This window comes from Malaclemys terrapin, chromosome 2 (assembly GCF_027887155.1).
Source record: "Malaclemys terrapin pileata isolate rMalTer1 chromosome 2, rMalTer1.hap1, whole genome shotgun sequence".
Classification (NCBI taxonomy): domain Eukaryota; kingdom Metazoa; phylum Chordata; order Testudines; family Emydidae; genus Malaclemys; species Malaclemys terrapin.
In genome coordinates, this window is record NC_071506.1 from 241,289,184 (window position 1) to 241,310,788 (window position 21,605).

General features: G+C 43.6%; 1 protein-coding gene across 1 annotated transcript in view; it reads left to right on the plus strand.

The window, feature by feature from the left end:
• HEPACAM2 (HEPACAM family member 2) overlaps positions 1-3,312 on the plus strand; it is a 28,491-nt gene extending 25,179 nt beyond the window's left edge. Inside the window, exon 10 of the mRNA XM_054017157.1 lies at positions 2,726-3,312. Within this exon, the coding sequence (XP_053873132.1) occupies positions 2,726-2,735 (10 nt within the window). The 3' untranslated portion in view covers positions 2,736-3,312. The remainder of the gene's footprint in view (positions 1-2,725) is intronic.
• Positions 3,313-21,605: the final 18,293 nt, after the last annotated feature.

Sequence of the window (21,605 nt, forward strand, 5' to 3'; positions counted from 1 at the left end):
TCAGAGCTTTTACAGTTGCAGGACCAGGCAAGGTGATAGATGGACCAGTGCTGAGATTGGACAACAGGGGGATGCATCACTAGAAATTGCCGTGTTCTGTTCATTCCCTCTGAAGCATCTGGCATTGACCACTGTCCAAAGACAGGATACTGGGATAGATGGACCATTTCTCTGACCCAGTATGGCCATTCTTATGCTAGCAAGGTTTCACAAATGGTGAGACTTCAGGCTGGTGTAGCCCATAGCAGTAGTCTTCCCCTCTTCCTTCTATAGGTGACCAGCCTGGAAAAGCAGGCGGGTTAGCTTCTTCAGGTGTCTTTGCTGGTCCGAAAAAACATAAGGCCTTTTATTATGATAGAGAGAGCTTCCCAAAAGGGGGTATTATGGTAGGATAGTACGCTTATGTATAGGGTAATGTCTAGGAATTTGGAGTACATCTACACTTGGAACTGGGCGTGTGATTCCCAGCTCAAGGAGACATACCTGTGCTAGCTCTCATCAAGCCAGTGCAGTAAAATAGAAGGTAGCCATGGCAGGGTGAACAGCAGGATGGCCTAGCCACTCAAGTAAGTATTGAGGATCTCAGGTGGGCATGCAGGGTGACTAGCCTGTCCTGCAGCTCGCACTGCCATGACTACATTCTATTTTTAGTGCATGAGACCTAGTGCAAGTATTTTCTCCTCAAGCCAGGAATCACACCCCCAGCTCCAAGCGTAAACATACCCTACAAGGCTTTGACTTGCAAAAAACTGCTTGATGAGAGAGGACAGTATATATGAAGAAAGGAATAAAGCCTGAATGTTGCACTCTTGGCTTTCTCTCTTTTCATGCTTGAACACTGACCACCTTCTGCCTTGACCTTCATTCTTATAGTTGTGGTCATCATTTGCTTCACCTTACACCTCCGTATGATGTCTTCAAGCAAAGCCAGGTGTGAAGAACAACTGGGGCTCCAACCATCTGGGCCAATCAAGTTGAAAAGATGCAATCTTTAAGTTAACAATAGTCTGGAAAATTCCAGCTAAAAGTGGCCATTTCCTCAAGATATTAGGCATTGCATATCACATACTTTGCAAAACCCCAAAAAGAATCAAAATAAAAACATGAGAACCATTTTGAGGAAGTTGCTCTCACCCACACCCCTTGGGTAAACAACCACAGAACACAATCTGACATCAGTGGCTAGTGGAGGGCCTGAATGGGTCCATAAAAATAATTGTCTAATAAAACACAACCTTTCATCCAAACTTCTCATGCACCCTCAGTATCTCTTAAACTGAACTTGAATATCTATGAAAAACTGTTACATCATTTTGCCGCACACAAAACTGGGAAACTGGCAATAACAGGCTAAAGTTTACAAAGCTTTCAACTGGTGAAAGTTCACACCTCGTATCTCATCTAAGAGGAGAAAGCTGTTATAACTTCGATACAATCTTCATCTGAAAGGAAGCAAAAACACACATTCATTCCAACTCGGTTTCTCACATACTCTCTCTCACACACACACACACACACACACGGTATTATTATGCCACAAATTTCTGCTGCGCTGACTGCCAAAGAGCAGTGGAGATCTGTGTATTTCCCTATCATTTCAACACCAGACTTGTGAGAGCCTGCACTGACTCAGCATGTCCCTGCTTGTCATTAACAGTTGGTAGAGTACATTATTACTGATAATGAATGAACATGCTGAAACATTTGCAGCATCTAAAAGAGAGATCTCACCAGAGAACCACCATGATTAGGTATTATATTAACTGGGGTGGCATAATTTTTGCCTAGTCCAGGGCTGCCTCACCACTGCACATACCTTTCTGAAACGAGACCTCGGAGACTCAGGAATGGTTGACTGTTCTGTTACTCATGTTCAGTACTGTACCTCAGTCAGTCCCTCTCTGAGGAAACACAATGCAAATAGCTAACCTCATAATGTACACCACACCATTGGCATCCTACCACAGTGAAAACTGCGTATCAGGTATACAAGGGTAGAAAGTTGCCTTGAAAAATTGTAAATGTGTGGGAGTCTCTGTGAAAATGACCATGGACTGGGGACCCCATAAAAATGTCTCTAGAAGTTCTCCCTCTCCAAGAGTATTTTTTCTGTCCATAGCTCTCTTTCCTTGAGCTGGTAACCAGTGCCCCTTGCTGAGATGCTAGTAACCCATGGGTGCTCAGGGTCTGTGTGGCTTATAGTGATGATATGCATGTAGCATATAAACTGCACATTTGTATGTCTGGAAGAACTTTTCTGACTCTTACAATGAAGGGATATTTTAATATAGCACCAAAACTACACTTTCATCACCAAGACAATCACTAAGAAGCTGGGCTGCATTAGTGTTACGTTTTGTCGCACACAGGAATGTCTGATAGCAATACCATCACAACTTTTACTCTTCTAAATTAATGCCACAGTTTACCCACAGACATTCTAAAGGTATAAGCAATGTCAGTTCCTGAATTTGTGAGAACAATATCAGTGTCAACTTATCAGTATCGTCAGCTACTACAATACCATTCTGGAAAGTACTGTACCATTTTCATTGAGCCACAACTACTTTGACTTCTGAGGGTAAATCTTCAGCATAGTGCACAGCATCTTAGTCATACAACCATCACCAATATTAATGAGCATCATACTGCTAAACCCCAGCTCATCATATTGAAAATGTACACTTGTTAATTGCATAAATATCAAAGTTCTGTTCTTTTCTAGAGGTACATGAAGATGCAAGCACAGCAAATCAAGGACATCCTAATGCAAATGTTAACTTCGGTGTCTTTACTGGAAATGGAAAGCAAATGTCTGCAGCTCTCAAAATGGCAAAGGACTAAGCTAGCATTTCTGAAATGATAATACTTTCTTAATCTAGCCATTTTTTTTCTTTATTGCTCCTACCATACTGGATTTTGTTATTGGTTTTGTTTAACTAATGGTTTCTTGAAACAGCTGGGATTTTTTAATTGCTGACAATGTTTTGCATTATGAACTACAAAAAGAAAACAGAGGTAAAAGAAAATATAGATAATAAATACTATAGCATTAAGTCTGGGATTGCTGCCTAGGAGTCAGACGAGAGGACTTTCCTTGCTAGTTATATCCTAACATGGAAAGGAAATTGTATTAAACTTTCCATTGGGTGGACTTTTAAAAGAGAAGCTGTGGCACATTGGCAATAATAAACAATACAATGTGTCAGACTGAAAAATAAATCCTTTAAAAAAAAATCAGTATCAAAATTTTTCTTGTAACTTTAATCTGTAATTTACCAATTTATAAAAGCTAATTTGTCATAGTTAGTTAAAAATGTATATATGTATATTATTCAGAATGTTTTGTTTTTATTAATTTGTGTTTCCTTTGCATGTAAGCTGTCTTCCCATTTTTATCCTCTTAAGGCCCAGATCCACAAAAGGTTCTTAGGCTTTGTGATCCAGGAGAGTTGCAGCACCTAACAGTTAGGTGCCTAGACAATTATGGGAACAACACTGCAATCCACAAAGCCTGAGTTAAGTACCTAGGCTCCCTATACAATGAATGAGGAGAACTAAGGACCTTAAAGTGTGATCCACACAAGTCAGGATACTAGGCAGCTCTCTGCTTAAGCTAGCCAATGGGAGATGGCGATGAGAGGTGTGTGTGCTAAGCCCCACCCATCTCAAAGAGATAGGAACCAAAGTCTGGGCTGCAGGGAGGCACCCGTCTCTGCTAGTGATCCACAAACTAGGGGGAAAATAGGTAGTCCTCCGCCTTAGTCACATGCAGGGACTGATCCAGTAGGCATGCTCAGAGGCCGTTTAACTCCACAGCTGGGGGTGGGGGTGGGGAGGAAGGAAGAGGAGGACATCCCTTATAACCCTTAGCCCAGTGGTTACAGCACTCACCCAAAAGGTGGGGACATGACTCCTGCATCATGTCTCCACCCTTCTGATGAGGAGAAGGGATTTGAACAGGTGTCATCTACCTCTTAGGAGACTGCTCTACCCACTAAGCTATGGGATATTCTGATGGGGGGATTCCTCAATCTCTCCTATTGAAGCTGTTCCACTTTAAGTAATTGAATAATTAAATATTAATTGGTCCCAAAAAGAGTTAGAATGACTATAGACCAGTGGTGAGGACACTCAAATGGGAAGTGGCAGATTCCTGTTCAAATCCCTTCTCCTCATCAGGTCTTGGGGATTTGAACTGGGGGGTCTCCTGCACCTTGGGTGAATACCCTAACAACTAGGATGAAGGTTCTAAGAAGGATGGTTGCTACTGCATGAAGTTAGGCAGCCTCTCATCACTCCTACTGGATTGGGCCCTGCACATGACTTAGTGGCCTTTCCCCTGCTTGTGGATCACACGGGACTTAGGCAGGAGATAGGTGTCCAGGCACCCAGAGTGAGGAAGCAGTGTGCGTGCTCAGGGACTGAAACATAAGCACCTAGGGAAATTTTATTGCAAAAACGTGGACACCGAGACAGTTTAGGAGCTGATTGGGTTATGTGGCAGCGGAGCAGGAGTTTTGTGGATCACAGTGGCACCCCAAAATGGGAGTTAGGTGCCTCAGTACTTTTGTGGATCCCACCCTGAGAGCCTGTTTTCTATTCGTTAGATATCAGTTAATCTGTGGGTAATTATTGTGATCTGAAGGGGAGGCTAGACTAGATCAACATTTAAACATCAGGAGGCTCCAATAGTACCAAGAACCATTGTGGTAGCAGATGCATAGGAATGCAGATATTCTCTGTTGAGGCATCCTGCTATCAGGTGTTGCTATACTGCATGGAAATGCAAGTGGACCACTGACTCACCCAAACAGGTGGATTCAGTTAGAACCAACCAGGACATAAAAGGCATTTGAGCCTAAGTAGAAGATGGAACTATGCTCTGGGATAGAGTCTCTGTAAGGAAAACAAACTAACCACCCTAGTAACAGCCTGTTATGGGGGAGATGATTAGGCAGAGGTTTAGGGTTGGTTGCTATTGTTTCCATTACCAGTAACTGGAGTATACACAGCACTTATATACTTTATTTACTAAGAGCAGTGTGGGAATGTTGCAGGCTTTTGAAACAATAAAAAAAAACACATTTCCTATATGGAGTTTATTAAACTTTCTCTCAGTTTCCTTCTCTAAAGGAGAATGATCTCCCCTCCCTGTAAATATTTCCATCTACCATGGAGAGATCCAAAGGGAATCAGGGTGCCATCTTCTGCACTATAGGCAATGAGAATTTAGCATTTCATTGCTGCTGCTCCACAGCTTTGAAGGAAGTAGAGGGGTGATCTCACAGATACTGTTGGTTCCACTGATCACCCTTTTGTCCTTTCAGATCCAGCCAATTGGTGAAGAGGGGTCAGGTCAGGCTGAAAGTTCCCATATCTATCCAGAACTCCTAAGAGTGCTGAAGTCACTGGGAAACTATGTGGTCTAATCCCCTAGAACTTTGTCCTTATCCAAAATAGAGATCCACTTATGCGGTCTTAAACGTTGGGGCGGTTTTGAAATGTGAAAAGTCTTTGAGTTGCCCCTTTGGAGCGGGCAGGATATTTGAATTTCTCCTAAAACTCTGTTGTGGAGATTTCTAAAGTTCTTTTCAACATAGCATCTAGCCACCCTTTAATATTGCTGCAGGGGCACCAGGGCTTCTTCCTGCTCCCAGGACAAAAGTGGAGGTGTTTGTACAGTGACACAAAACTGATTTATAGTACCACTGCAGCACCCTGATTTTAAAATACTGCTATTTTGTCTTTCACCCAAGTGACTGTTTGTAGCTTAAATTCTAGCTGCTGCCTCTTAATTGACTCTTCTCAAATGCAGAACAAGGGCAAATTCCCATTGGAAGAGATAGCCTTAGGGCTGGGCAGTTTCTATGGCAGAAATGGGCAAACTACAGCCTGTGGGCCACATCCGGCCCGTGGGACCGTCCTGCCTGGCCCCTGAGCTCCTGGCCAGGGAGGCTTACCCCCAGCCCCTCTCCTGCTGTCTCCTCTCCCCCGCAGCCTCAGTTCGCTCACTCTGCCGCCGACACAATGCTCTGGGTGGTGGGGCTGTGAGCTCCTGGGGCATTGCAGTTGCAGAGCCCGGCCTGACCCGGACTCTGTGCTGCATGATAGTGGCAGCATGGCCTGGCTCCAGCCGGGCGGCGCGGCTGTAGCGCCGCCAGCCACCAGTGCTCCAGGCAGTGCAGTCAGGGGGCAAGGAGCAGTGGGGGTTGGATAAAGGGCAGGGGTTCCGGAGGCAGTCAGGGGACAGGGAGAAGGCCTGGTTGGATGGGGCAGGGTGTAAGCATGCAGACTCTGCAGCCCTGGTACTGGTCTTAGGCCCTCAGCTAGGCCCACAGCCTGGGGGTTTTCCAGGCTGGAGCACCTCAGCTCCTCTAGCCTTCCCCCACCCCTGCTCAGTTCCCTAGCAGCCAGGCCCTTCTCTCTCTCTCTGAATGCAGAGCGAGACTGAGTGGGTTTCTGGCTCACAGCCTCTTATTGGGGTGTGACCCAGCTGTGTCCACTTCCCCAATCAGCCCAGCTTTTAGAGTTGCAGCCCTCTCCAGAGCTGCTTTTACCACTGCAGCCCTCTTTTAGGGCTGCTTTCAAGCCTTTCCGGGCAGGAGCGGGTGTCCACCCCGCTACACAGGGGTTCCGGGGTGGGCCGTCAGGAATGAGAGGAAGGGTTGGATGGGGCGTCAGAGGTCTGTGGGCGGTCAGGGGACAGGGAGCGGGTGTGTGTGGATGGGGCAGATGTCCCAGAGGAGCCGTCAGGGGACGGGGGTTGGATGCGGCAGGAGTCCCAGGGAGGGCAGATAGGAGGTGGAGGCCAGGTCATGACCTCCTCCCCTAACCGGCCCTCCATACAATTTACGAAACCCAATGCGGCATGCGGCCCTCAGGCCTAAAAGTTTGCCCGCCCCTGTTCTATGGGAAAGGCAAGGGAAAGAGGGGGAATCTGTGTAACAATAGATATTCATCTCTTGTTTCCTGCTGCTCAGCCCCTACAGAATCCTGCCCCACATTGTGCAGCAGACCAGCACTGGCTCCACTGCTAAGAAACTCTCCATGGCCACAAGCTCAGGGATATGATTTAACCCTTAACCCTCTCAGTTACAGCAGTGTAAATCTGCAATAACTTAACTGAAGCTAGCAAGTCAGTGGCAGAGCTGCAAATAAGAACCCAGTCCTCCTGACCTCCAACCCTCTGTCCTAGCCATGCTGTCTCACTTCAATTGAAAGTTAGATTAATTTAATATCATAACAACCTTTTAAGTCAATTTAAAACACACTTTTGCCTGGTATCCAAGTGTAAGATACAACTGTTCCCGCAGTGTTTGCTTTCTTGATTTTCTCTCGCCATATAAAATAACCTTGTGTAAACTTATGCCATCTATTAATGTCTTAAGTGAATAAGTCTAAATTAGATCTAGTTTAGGCCTTTGTAATATACCTGTATAAATATTTTAATAAAATAATTTAAAATATGTTATGCATTCTGTAATGTTTAATAGCTCTGTGTGTGTGCACGCACATGTGCACAGGCACATGATCACGCAGCCATTTAAAAGAAAATCAGTAGCCAACCATTTTGTGGAAATGCCAGTAACTGGTATGAATATGTGTAGAACACTTGGAGTATAAGCACGTATGTGTATAACTTGTTCCTATTCTGGAAGCATGAGTCTTGGGGGAGCAGAACTGTGCATTTTCTGATTTCATACCTATGTCTTCTCTTCCTTTAGCAAGAAGAAAAAAAAATGTAATCATGCTGAAAATAAAGGGGATGATACATTAATACTTGTTCGTGCCTTGCTTCTCCCAGACGTTGCTATGCCACTATGTCTTTGATTGAAAAGACAAGACAGTTGTCTACCATTTCTTGAATCTATCAGTAGTGTCTGATCTGTAATATACAAAAAACTCATACTCAACTCTCTGGAGACGAAGTTGCACACATCGTGAGAGCTGAGGTCTGGCTGGAGAACCCAGTGAAGAGAGGCAGATGGGGACACGAAGCATCCAAACAACAAATCCTGAGAGGCACCATGATGGCATTTATGAAACATTTTTCGGCCAAGCACCAGAATTGTTTGGGTTTTCATGTGTTCATTTGATAAAAAGTCAATTTTTTTCACATCAATCAAAAACCCAATTTTCTGGGTTTTTTTTTGTTTTGTTTTGTTTTTTAAAAACACACCACAGTTTAGACAGAAAAAGTTGGCCAGCCCTACTTTAAAGGCAGGCAATATAATCGATGCGAGGACAATACTATCTTCTTATTTTATTATGATCCGTTATTCATTCAGGGCTAGTTTTTCAAGGGAGCTCAGCACATTGATTGCTCAGCACTTTTGAAAATCGAACCTTTGTCTTGGTGCTTAAATGGGAGCTGAAGTCTTTTGAAAATCTGCCCCATTTGCATGTGCTGAGCTCTTTTGAAAGCCTGGTACTAAACATCTGTCTGTATTTATGTCATTTGATAATGTAGTTTGAACCATTATTGGAAAGAAGTTTGGAAAAAGTTTACATGACTTACTGTGGAGTGAATTCTGAGCGAATAGACTATGCACAGGGAAGTTCTCGGGAATCTTGGGTTGGGACTCCATTACCACCACCACCTGCAGCTAGGCTGCAGTGTAGCTGTGGTAGCTGCTCCGCAGCTTCCACTATAACCTATGGGCATCGTTACCGGCTTCAGCAGCTGCACTGTCCATTATGGGACACTTTGGTCAGCAGTCCCAGTCATACTGGCTGTATGCCTGGCCCTCCGCACCAACCAAATTACTCTTCCATAATAGAGCCCAATGGAGCACAGCTCTAGTGAGCACAAGTGTTGTATGCTCCCATGTAAAGGTTCATCCTGTTCTACTGCCTCTCTCCTGCACAGAAGAACCACACTCATTTTGCTACCTAGCCAGATCTTCCAGCTAGCTGTAGAGAGAAAGGGTTTGCTTCTGTGTTTAATATGTAGATTACTATTTGCCAATAAATGTCAACTAAAAATCTAGATGTAATGCAAAAGAATGTATGTTAAATTTTCAAATAAAGAGCAAAATTCTGGCTGCCACATAGTAAAGACATAATAGAACCCCAAATAGTGACATTATACACACAGCTAAAGCACCACTGATATCATCCTCGTTGTGGACCAGTAGCCCTACAATTAGGAATAGTCTGTATGAATGGCTATGCCTAGAGACCATTGTCAGTTAAGTAGTGTATGGTATACACAAATATGTAAGCCATTTGCTGACTCCTAGATTGCTCTCTGAATCCCCTATGCCTCAATCCTTTTCCAGCTCCTGCTACACAGGACCTGCAGAAGACTTTTTTCCAGGAGGGACAGAACAGAACTGACCAACTTCCATCCCATTATTCCACTGTAGGTTCTCTGTCATGTGCCTATGCACACTACCATCCATAATCTGGCATTATATGTAATACATTACTGAGAAGGTCACATTTCCCATTTATAAGCAAAATTTACACATACTAAACAAAATGCAAAAAAAAAAAAAATAGAATAAACTGAATTCTTCTATGGGAAGAGGAAAAAATGTCTACTTGGAATTGGACATTGCCCTGCAGAACAAAACTGTCCAGCAAAATGGCAGATAACATCACCTACACAAACAAAAATGTGTTTTTTCCATGGGATTAGCAAGCAAATACTGTATATGCAATCCGCCTTCTGCTTATATTATATTGTTCTGTTCACTTGTCTTTTGCTGTATCAGTTTATTGCTGGCTATTAAACAAAAAACACACAACACTGATCTAAAATCCCATTCAAACTCTGTTTATTCTTTGCCCTCCTGTGATAATTTAAACAATGATTTAGTTACTTTTGCTGCAAAAATCAGATATACGTGTGAAACAAGCTCTGACACACTGCAGTATTATAAAGACTTGTTAATGGATGAGAAGAAAATGCTCTTTTCCTATAAAGGAAGTTATGAACCTTTCTGCAGCAGGTGTTATCTGCAACAGATACTCCTGAACATACATGTGTTAGTTGCTTTTAGGGCCTAGTAGAGTCAGTCGCTCCACTGACTTCAATGGGCTTTGGATCAGGCTCTTAGGATGGGAGGAGGAGGTTACTGAGAAAGTAATACCTGATCCAAACCTTTGATATGCAGACAACCAAATTAGAAAGAGTGTTTCTCTCTCTCATAAAGAGATAAATAGAGATGTAAGCTTTGCCATTTAATTGTTCCCCTGTCAACTGTGAACAATTCCATTTTCTGTGGGGAAATAAATAATTGTGTCCTCAAGATCACATATAGAGGTTGAGCCACCATGGACTCCAGCTGACGGCAAAAGATAATGATGATGATGATCACTGACCAGAGCAACCCAGAAACAAAGTCTCTGTAATAAGATGCTGTGAAGCATTATATCTGTTCTTAGAAGAGTTATTGTATACCACTGTGAGACATGATATGGGGTGTTCAGGAATGCTTAACTCAGGCCTTGAGCACCTTATGAGAATGTTCCCATCTGTAGCAATTCACTGACTCACCAGGGTAACACCTCCTGCTGGTCATCCAGGAATTAGCTTGATTCCAGCCTCAGAGCACCTCCTGCTGGCTGGTGTCTTACTGCCAGTACCTGCTTTCTCCTGATCTCCACCACTTGTAGCACTTCAGGCTCCGCGTCCCCCCCAGACCCCGGTGCCCCTTATCTTGGGGTGCTGCCCAACAACAGTGCCCCCAGCCCCTGGGTCTCCCCTCCCAGGGGAACCCCAGCCCCCTATACCCACCTTGCCTCAGTGGCTACTGCCAAACAACATCTAGCCCCTTCTCTCAGGGGCAAACTGCAGTCTGTAATGGCCACTCATCACTGGCAAGGGGGTTGGACCTGCTGCCTTTCTAGCCCCAGCTGCCTCCCTACAGCCCTAGGACCTCCCCTGACCTTTAGCAAGGCCTCAGCCTAGGGACTCACCAGGCCAGAGCTCCTCAACTCTGCCTGCCTTTCCCTAGCCCTGCTCTGCCTCAGGCACCCTGCTTGCTCTCCCAGGCAGCCTAATCCTCTCTGCTCCTCAGCTAGAGCGAGAGTCTCTCTCAGCCTGCCCTTTTATCAGGGCCAGCTGTGCCCTAATTGGGTCAGCCACACCCATGGCTGACTACCCAAACTCCCTTGGCTGCTTGTAACCCCTTTCTAACTGGAGCGGGGCAACCCCCCCACTACACCACCCCTTAAACATCCTGGGTGTTACAAATTAACCCCACCCCTAGACACACACACACACACGGCCGTTTCGGCAATCAAATTAAGACTATTGCTGGGATCTCAGGGATGGGCACCACGATTGTTGTGTGAAGGGCAAAGGTGATGGTCACTAAGAAGGGAAATCTCCTGATTGGGCTGACAAGTTCATAGGATATAAATAAGCATTAATAAGGATCATCAAAAGCTTTGTAGAACCCAGATTTTTCAGGGGAAGAAAGATGGTTTAGTGGATAGAATCCTGGACTTGGTTTCAAGAAATCTGAGCTCACATCCTGGCCCAGCCACAGACTTCATGTCACCTTGCACAAAAGTCAAGTCAATAATCCACCCTGTGCCTCAGTTCCCCACTTGTAAAATGGGGATAATATTACAGAGATACTGTGTGGATAAGATCCATTAAATGATTACGAGGCTTTTGATACAACTATGGTAAGGGCCATATAAGTACCAAAATAAATATATTCTACTAAATTTTACATATGGCCACAGTAGCCCAGGCAATAACAAAATGAATCATCGAACTGAAGCCATCCCTGCTGGCAGGCATGATTGGAAATACTCACATTTTTCACTCTCCCCTCATTATCTCAACCGCCTGCTTTTCTCTGGCATTACATGAAAGAATATTTTACCCCATTTGTCCCATAAAAATGACTTGATCTTTTCTACTGGGTGACTGTGCCACCAGAGATAATCCATTTTAACGGTTCAAGTCCACGTTTATCTGAAGAGGCCGGGACTTGATCAGCAATGTCATTGCAAGGGAAACTTCTAGTGGAAGACCCTGTAATTTTATACTTGTATGCAAAGTGCCTTGCTTACCTATGCCCTGTACAAATATTAATATTCACAAGTGAAGTGTCAACCAGAGCTGGGTGTTCATTTGTGATGGGATGATCCCAAAGGTTAGTTTGCAGCACAGCGTGTGTTAGGACGTAAGTTAGCACAATTTGGAATTGTACCACTTAATATTTAGCACAATTTCGAGTTGTACCATTTAATATTTACCATTAGGTGGTGCCCCTACAATTCATATAAAAGCTTAGAAATAATGGAATATGCTGCCACAATAGTAGTTGAAGAGTGCTTTAAAAAAAAAAATAGGAAGCCCGAGGAACAGTTATGCAGCTTAAATACCTCACAGCTCATATATGTCTCATGTTGTGTTTGCTCAGATATGCCTAAACATGAATCCCAAGCAGTCTAGCTCCTTCTTTCTCCTACCAGTTCAGTGGAGTCTGCACTACCGTAATGAAGAAAATATTGGTGCATCCTCATCCAGTGCTTTGCTGGGGGGATGTGGAGAGGGGTGGGGGAAAAGAACAAGAAACGACCCGTCAAAAATCTGCAAGGGAAAGCAGGACACGAGAAGGTCTCCATGCTGGCTTACAGTGACAGATGGTTTAGGAGGCCCTGGAGCTCCAGAAGCTGGAAAATAAAAAGGAACGTGAAGGCTGCATAAATATCTGGTCCAAGAGAAAGAAGTATATAAAACAGATTTTAGTGTTCTAGTATAAAATTGACAGATTACCTGCTTCATTCAGAACTATCCATGGGCCACTCCCTCTTGTGTTCAGTGTCTGAGCATAAAAAGAGAAGGAGCCAAGACAGTGCAACATTCAGTCTTTATTCCTTCCTCCACGTATACCACTCTATCGTATCAAGCCCATCCTGAAAGTAGAGTTCCCAGAATTCCTACACACATCATACTACAGCATCCCTGTCAAAGGGTGCACCACTCACCACTGGGCTGGCGCCTCCTCCTCTGGGCATTAGCTCTCAAGGCTGTCCATGGTTTGCACGCCTTCACTCTGACTTTGGTGTGCAGCTCCTCTTACTCCAGAACTCTCAGTGTCTCCTTCATGATGTAGCCCTCTGTCTAGGTCACTCAGCATTTCCCTTCCGGGGTCCAGTCCATCAGCAATCACAGGCAGTCTTCCCACTCACTGCCTCAGTTCCATGCCACACCCTTGGTGGCTTGTAGGAAAACCCAGGCCTACTCTCTTTTCTGGGTACCAGTCCAGGGACCATCAGCTTAGCAGCCCTGGGCTTTCTCTGTCTGCCCTCACTGCTCCTTTCCTAAACTACTTCCAACCATTTTGGTTCCCCCTCACTCGCTGGGTATATCAGCTCCAAGGAGCCTCATCACAGGGAGTAACAGCTGCCTACCTTCCTGCAGCCTTCCCCAGCAGTCTAACCTCTAGGCCGCTACATGGCTTCATAGGTCCTGCCTGTTCCTGCACAGGTGAGCCTCTCTGTAATTAGCTGCCTCCAGCCTAAAGCTGCCCTGTTTGCAGCATAATTAGCTGATTGAGCCCAGGTGGCCCTATTCAGCTCTTGCAGGGCTAGTGTGGGGAGCAAACCCCATCACAATCCCCCACTGGGCAGCTATTTATCATAATATCCTGATTTAAAGGAGAATCTCTGTTGGTTGTTAGGAATAGAAGGCACATGACACAACTGAGCAGTTCTGATTCCATCCCACCATCTCCATCTTATCTTCCTCCCACAAACAAATGGCCCCTTCGAACAGGAAGCAGAGTCTCCACCTTCCTCCAGACTCCCCCAGGACACAAAGCAGCAGCTGGCAAAAAGGCAGGAACAAAGACTCCAACTTGCTCTTCCTTTCTCCTTCCCCTTTTTCTCAGATACCGAGCTGCAATGTTCCTCAGCACTTCCTGGCTCAATAGCTACTCAGAAAACACTGCTTACCTTCTACTTGGGTTCCACTGACTCTTTCTCTCTTGTCTCTAGGCCACCCAGCTTGGCTACCTTTGCACACCTAGCAGTGCATACCTATTGTAGGTCTGGGAGATGGCAAGCCTAAGCTCCCCCATATATAAAGGTCCTCCCCCTTAGTTGTGGGGAGGGGCCCAGTGAAGCTTGTCCATATGCAATTAGGGAGGACAACAAATGAAAAAACAGAGATGGGAGTGAAGGTCAGAGAGCAAGAATCAAGCAACCAGAAGGGGACACCAAGCAGAGAGCCCCCGCTAGTGTCCACTGCTCCTGAAAGGCATCTAGAGAGTCAGTGGACATAGCCTAGAGGAACTCTGCTCAGAGGTGTGACTGTACAAGGGATCATAAGTAGGCCCCACACTTGGAAATCACACCCCCCCCCCATACACACACACACACACACACCCGCCATCCAGCTTGCTCTTCCTGGTATGATGGATGGTTGTCTTGACCAGCACCAGGAGGAGGTTGACAAGGAGGTCCCATGATTTTGTGGGGCTGTGGATGGGGTGTGCATAGATCAGGAGGTGCAGGGAAAAGTCCAGCCAGAAGGGCTGCAATCTGACACACTCCACCTAGATGTGCGCCAGGGTCTCCCTCTCACTGCAGAAGAAGAGGTGCTGGTAGAATTTGTGATCCATGCCGGGTACGCACCAATGCTTATGGCTCCGTAAAGGAGCCACCAGCTGATATCCCCAGTAGGCGCTGGGACCAGAGTAGAGTACAGACTGATCCACCAGGGTTCCTCACCCTTTTCAGGGGGTAGTAAGTCCCGCCACTTGGTGTCAGGGCAGAATACAAGGGTGAGGAAGTGAATAGTATGAAACACTCGAGCAAACAGATGTTTCCTGGGTGTGTAATAGTAGCATGCAAAATACTTTCCTCTTCCCCTTAAATCTCTTGTTACACTTTTAATTTGTACTAATGACCAAAGCACCAAACTTGTAGCCATAGTGGGTGGGCATTTTGATCCTAGACCCCACCCTTCTGGATTTCTGGGCTGGGGGGGTGATTCATAAGTGGGAGGGTAGCGATATACAAGGCAGCCTGTTATCTTTTGTACAATTTTGGCCCACACTTGTCTACCAAACCTGTAGAATGATGTACTTTAGGCCTCAACCAGTCAGGGTTAAGCCATTAAAATTAGTATCTTAGAAATTATGTAAAAGGAATAAATACTCCCGCTCAAAGTAAACTGACTCTGTCTCCTGTGAAAAATCAGAACAAATATGGCCAGCTACCGTGGCTACTCCTTGCAAACAAACAAACATTAAAAGTAACCACAGCATTGTGCTTCTATAATTATGTATGTGCTGCAAGGGTATCTGATAGCTAATTTGAAGAGGAAAGCTATTGTTCTGTAATATCTTTAAAAAAAAAACAACAAAAAAAAAAAGCTTCTTTTAGTAGCCAAGTTCTCCTTTTGGTTCCCTTTTACTACCTCTCAAATGAGACAATTTAAAACATTTGCTTTTTTGTTTCCTTGTATGTTTTTATATTTGAGCTACACCACAAAGCTGCAATGGGATGGAGATTACTTTGTATTAAAATGCTCACATGCTCAGGGTCCAAGTGATCGCTGTATACGGGGCCAGGAAGAAAATTTTTCCCAGGTCAGATTGATGGTGACCTTGGGGTGGAGGGAGTTTGCTTTCCTCTGCAGCATTGCGCCCGGGTCACTTGTAGGGATTATCTGGGTGCTCCAGGGCTCAAGCACCCACCAAAAATAAATAGGGGGTGCTCAACACCCACAGGGATGGATTAAACTTTTGTGGGCCCTGGCACCTGGACCAGGCCCCACCCCCCACTCCTCCCATGCTCTGCCCCAAAGCCCCGCTCCCATTCAGCCTCTTCCCACCCAGGCCTTGCCTGCTGCTCACATGGTGGGTGGGGGAGGAGAGGAGCATCCACTGGCAAAAACAGAAGTCAGTGGCTGTGAGCACAGTCAAACTCCAATTGACAGCAATGGGGATTGATCAGGCCCCAAATGAAGAACATCTAACTGTTTTACATTTGAAGTGATGTGCTGTGTAACTGGAAATAATGGGCCTGACTGACTATCTCCTATCATGAGTTTACTGAGCTGTTGCTGTGGCTTTGCAGGGAAGTAAAATGAATCTGGCAGTATTTCTCCAGTAATACACAGGAGGTTGATTTTATGCAGTGTTGTATTTGAATAGTTTTTGAATGGTAAATTGCGCAGTCTTGTTGAATAGTGTTACATATTATTAACAATGAGATAAATTGTTAGTATGGTGCATGGACTCTAAACTGTGCAGATCCTAATGACATCAATGGAAGTTGCATGTCAAATCCTTGCCACTGCCTAAAAATTTAACCCCAAATTACAATCTGGCCAGGAATGTTTTCAATATTAGCGATGTGTGAATAATGGATTTTTCTGTTCTGTAATTCTGGAAGAAGAAAAAAAAAAGTTTCAGGTCTAACCAAAAAATGGGGTGCGGGAGTATTTGTTTTTTAAATTTTCAGCAAATTGAACAGTTGAAAAAAAAATTGGCTGCAGTCCTATCCAAAATGAAATATTTCAGTTTGATTTCAAGCATTTTTTAAAAATATGTTGATTAATTTTATTAAAAACAAATGACACTTTGAAAAGAAAAAGTTCTGTCAAACCGAAAAAACTGAAATATTTCATCTCCAAAATGTTGAAACAAAACATTTTGCGGGTGGGGGGGGGGTGACCATGTATCCCATAATGCTTTATGGGAATATGACATAACTGGAATATGTTTTATGCTACATGTGCCATGTAACATATCTCCGTAAACGTTATGGTCTACTGAATCTATTCATCCTATTTGTACACATATATCATTTTTGTATTCAAAGTTATGAATATTGGCTGTATACTTGCTTGATTTCTAAGGAAGCTTTGTAAGGCATTTCATTAGCTTCTTTAGAAAGGGATTCCCAAAGTTAAGTGCCCAATCAAGAAGCGCTTAAGGAACAATGCATCTTGGAATGCTACAATTCACATAAGAAGTCTTCCTGGAGACATACAAGATGCCATGTGGGCAATGGCTTCTGCCTGTAAAAACTGTGAGTCATGCGTGGACATGTGACTTTCCCAGGTGACTCCAGAACTCCATCTTGGAGCCGCACTTTGTATAGGAGAGAGGAGGGTGTCGCCAGCCACAAGAGAAAGTCTATTTAAGCCAGTGGGAGACCCCTCCATTTTGTCTTCAGCCGTCTAAAGAGAGCGCCTCTCCACCCCAAGGATATCTGAAAGAAACTGGAACAAAGGACAGGAACCACAGGGGGTATGAGTGATTGCTGGACCCAGACTAGAAGGAGACTAATCTGTAAAAGGAAGCTTACTGGTGAGGTTTTTATCTGTACTCAGTTGTATTACTGTATTAGACTTAGATTTGTGGGTTTTATTTTATTTTACTTGGTAATTCACTTTGCTCTGTCTGTTACTACTTGGAATCACTTAAATACTACTTTCTGTATTTAATAAAAATCACTTTTTATTTATTAATTAACTCAGAGTATGTATTAATACCTAGGTGGGGGGCAAATAGCTGTGCATATCTATCAGTGTTATAGAGAGTGAACAATTTTTGAGTTTACCCTGTATAAGCATTATACAGGGTAAAACTGATTTATTTGGCTTTTGACCCCACTGGGAGGTGGGCATCTGAGTGTTAAAGATAAGAACACTTCTGTAAGCTGCTTTCAGTCAAGCATACAGCTGTTAGGGGATGTGGTTCAGACCTGGGTCTGGGTTTGCAGCAGGCTAGTGGGTCTGGCTCAAACCAGGCAGGGCACTGAAGTCCTAAGCTAACAGGGCAGGAAAGCAGGGGCAGAAGTAGTCTTGGCATGTCAGGTGGCAGCTCCCAAGAGGGTTTCTGTGAGCTAACCTGTCACAGGGGGGGATAAGGTTTTTTTTTTTTTTTTTTTTTTCCCAATTGAATTAAACAATTTGGCAAATCCAATGTGAATTCACTAAATGTTTTTGTGTTGCTGAATCTGCATTTTTTGCCAAAAAATGCTTCAAACAAAAGGTTTTGCCCAGTTCAGGATGCAATTCCTGATAAAAATACTGTCTGTGGTACCTCAATAGAAAGCATGTAAAATGAGTCCAGCTTCTCTGAAAGAGGAGCCCAGCTTCGACTGTGCTTTTCTTTCTTTGTGGGTTGTTGTGCATGTCCAGACAGCAATAAAGATTCAGCAAAAGGATTTCAAAGCTCTTTACAAACAGTGTAGGAAGGGATCACATCTTATAATACTAAAAGGCACTGTGCCAGTGTTAAGAGCTTTTTTAGAAAGAAAGATAAGAATAACTTCCTCACTTAAACTATAGGAAGAACTTAGATATAAAGAAATCCCACGTGTGCAGCAAAAGTCCAGAGAGCAAGTAAGGAGTTAAATACCACAGGATTTAATACAAATAAAAAGTTAAACAAGGATTCATTTCATCATACAATGTAAACACCAAAATGCCCGGGGAAGTCCTGTCCCACCTTAAAAGATAATATACACTCTACTTCCTTCAGGCTCTTTGCTCAAATTTCCAGAGTAAAACACAGTGGGTCAGATTAATTAAGGCACAAATGTAATCTAAACTAGTTAATGGGGCAGTATTAGAGGAAAAGAAGCGGATAAATAGAGCAACTAAGAATTACAGCTTGTCATAATCGAATAGTATAAATGTGACATTTACAAGAGTGCCACCTAGTGCCAAAGTTGAGAATTGTATTTGTCAAGATAAACATTTAGTGACACCTGTACTTCTAAATAAATAGTCACTGTATTATGATGACCTTATTACCATTTATAAATGAATCTTTAATGCTTCTCTTTTGTCCTGAGTCAAAATATAATAGATCTTGATGGAAGAGAAAATATATTGGCATTGTTGTGTAGGATTTTACATGCTTTCCTATATACAAAACACATTCCTCCACTGGGCTAAAGAGAGTGGGAAGCCCTTAAATGACTCTCTCTCACTCTGACATACACATATTACCAAGCTACAGATACAAAGCACAGCCCAGGCAATATTAATATTCTAGAACAACATACAAATGTTCCATCAGCACAGACTCAGTATTGAGAAGGACATACCGACGTAAACTAGATGTTAATTAAACAGATTGTTTCTTTGATCCACTAATATTGTGAATATCTTCACTGGTTTGTGGATTTTGAGTCTTGCTTTACATTTGCCTCTGTTCTCCAGAATTTAAACTCTCATTTTCAAAGAATGAAGCTTTTAGCCCTTCTAGGCCTTACCTTTAGGAGGAAAAAATTGTCTATAACATGCCAGCCAACCTTTTAATTAAGTGCTGTTTAAAAACATAGGAACACCATTAAGTGTTTCAGCTGGTCTCAAACAATGCTATAGGTGGTCAAGGGCTGAATGTGACCAGCTAACAGGTTTTTAACATGTTAAAACCTTTCTACATGGGGTAGGGGAGAAGGCAAGGGATTATGGCCCCTTTAAAGGCAATGGGTAAAACATTTGAAAGCACCTAAGCGATTTAGGAGCCTAAGTCTCATTTTCAAGAGTGACTTACTTCACCACTTAGAAGGCCCATTGAATTTAGGCTCCTAAGTGGCTTGGGGCTTGTCTATATGGGAAAATTGACCGGAATAGCTATTGTGGAATAAGTCCTCCTGCGGGCATTCTTATTACAGAATAGCTATTGTGCTTTAAATTCACACTTTAGCTTTAAATTCCATGTACCGAAGCCCTACATTGTTTTTTAAAATGGGATTTGGGAGCCTAAATCACTTAGGCACTCTTTGAAAATTTTACCCCATGGGAGTTTGCCATTGCCTTCTATGGGGCCAGGATTTCACCTAGGTTTTTAAGCACGACTTAATTAAAACTTGTTTACTAACACACTTTTTAAAAACCCCACATTTTCCTACTCTAGACTTTAGCTTTAGAAGCTGATCCTGCTCTTCTTCCTCAGGCTGAAACTTCAGTTGACATGAGTGTGACTTTTATCTCAGTAAAGAGTACAGAACAGGGTCCTTAAGTAACTCTCACATGTAAACTCTTATATGTGCACTATTGTGCTTTTGAGACTGAAACAAGGCAGACTGAAGCAATATGACACCAAGAAAAGTACTGATATCTCCTATTCATGTTAATAGGGTGTTACCTAAAAAGCCTAATTACTACCAGCAGCGGTGCTGGAACAATTTGTATAGTGGGGGTGCTGAGAGCCATTAAACCAAACTGTAAACCCTGTATATGATGGAAACCACTTCAACCAGGGGGTGCTGCAGCACCCTCTGCATCCCTAGTTCCAGGACCTATGACTACGAGTTACATCTATGCACTTAATTGCTTCATTGATGTACCAGATATATCCAGCAGATGTTCTTGTCCAGTTCAACTGAGCATATCCAATAAATGTTCATCTATAGAAGAGTTCTTTTAACTGGCTATGCCATAGAGATGGAGGTTGGGACACATGCACAACTATCAGGATTAAACAATATCAGGTACCTTAGCTAAACTGAGTTTTAATTTTGCTTCTGAAAATCCATCCACCAAAAGGGTAGATTTAAAATATATTCTGTTTTTTATTTCCTTAACCTTTTACATGGTTTAATAGGCATGCAATTAACAACATCTAGCACTTACATAGAGCATTTCAACAGTAGATCTCAAAGTATTAGTATACACAATATAGCTACTCTGCCTCATATTAAAGTAAGAACTTTTGCACATGGCTGATTCATTTATTCTGGTGAAAAAGGGGAAATATGGGCACATATTTTCCTCCTGGGCTTTTTAATTTTGCTTTAACTATAATCAAGACTTCAGATGGGCCTGAGCTAAATTTGATCTAGATTCAAAATTCTTTTGTCAGGAACCAGGGTATCGGCAGTCAGGTCCAGTGGTTAGAGTCATAGGTGTTTCGGCCTGAGGGGTTAAGCCAGGGTCAGTAGCCAGGGGGTAGAGCCAAGAATCACACCAAGGTCGATTTCCATGGACCGGACCCTAGGGTCACAGCAAGGTCAATAGCCATGAACCAGAGCCTACGGTCAAGTCAGAGTCAATAGCCAGGCGCCAGAGCTAAGGGCCGGTCCAGAGTCAGAAGCCAGGAGCCAGAGGGCAGGGCGAGGAGGCAGGACCTGAGAATGCAACAAGGTAGCAGAAACCAGGAACAAGGCACAGTCTAGGTCAGCAGCAGGTCAGGTATCTACTTTGTTGTACAGATAACTCCCTGGTAATCCTTCTACACTTAAATAGCAGGTTGGGGTCAATCAGAGGTCATGAGAGGGGTTGCCAGTCACCTCTACCATAGGTGGCACTTCTCGCAGTGACTGGTCTCTCAGGATGTATGCTGCATTGAGTGTGGATGTGCTGTGACTGCCTGGCATAGAAGCACGGCCCACCCAAAGCCCCATGGACCCAGCTTGAATTCCCATGAATCTTTGCCTACCCAAAGTTCAGTGATTCAGATCTGGTATTCTACAAAAGATCCATCTCTAGCACATCTCTTCCTGAGACATAACCCAAAGAGAGCTGTAATTACCACTTACAAGTATGACAGCCAGACAACTTTTTCTACTTTTGTTCTATATTTTGTCCAAATCTAAACAATATGTATTGGCATATCCTAAACCGTCAAACAAAAATTTGAACAAACAGGTTCAGATGG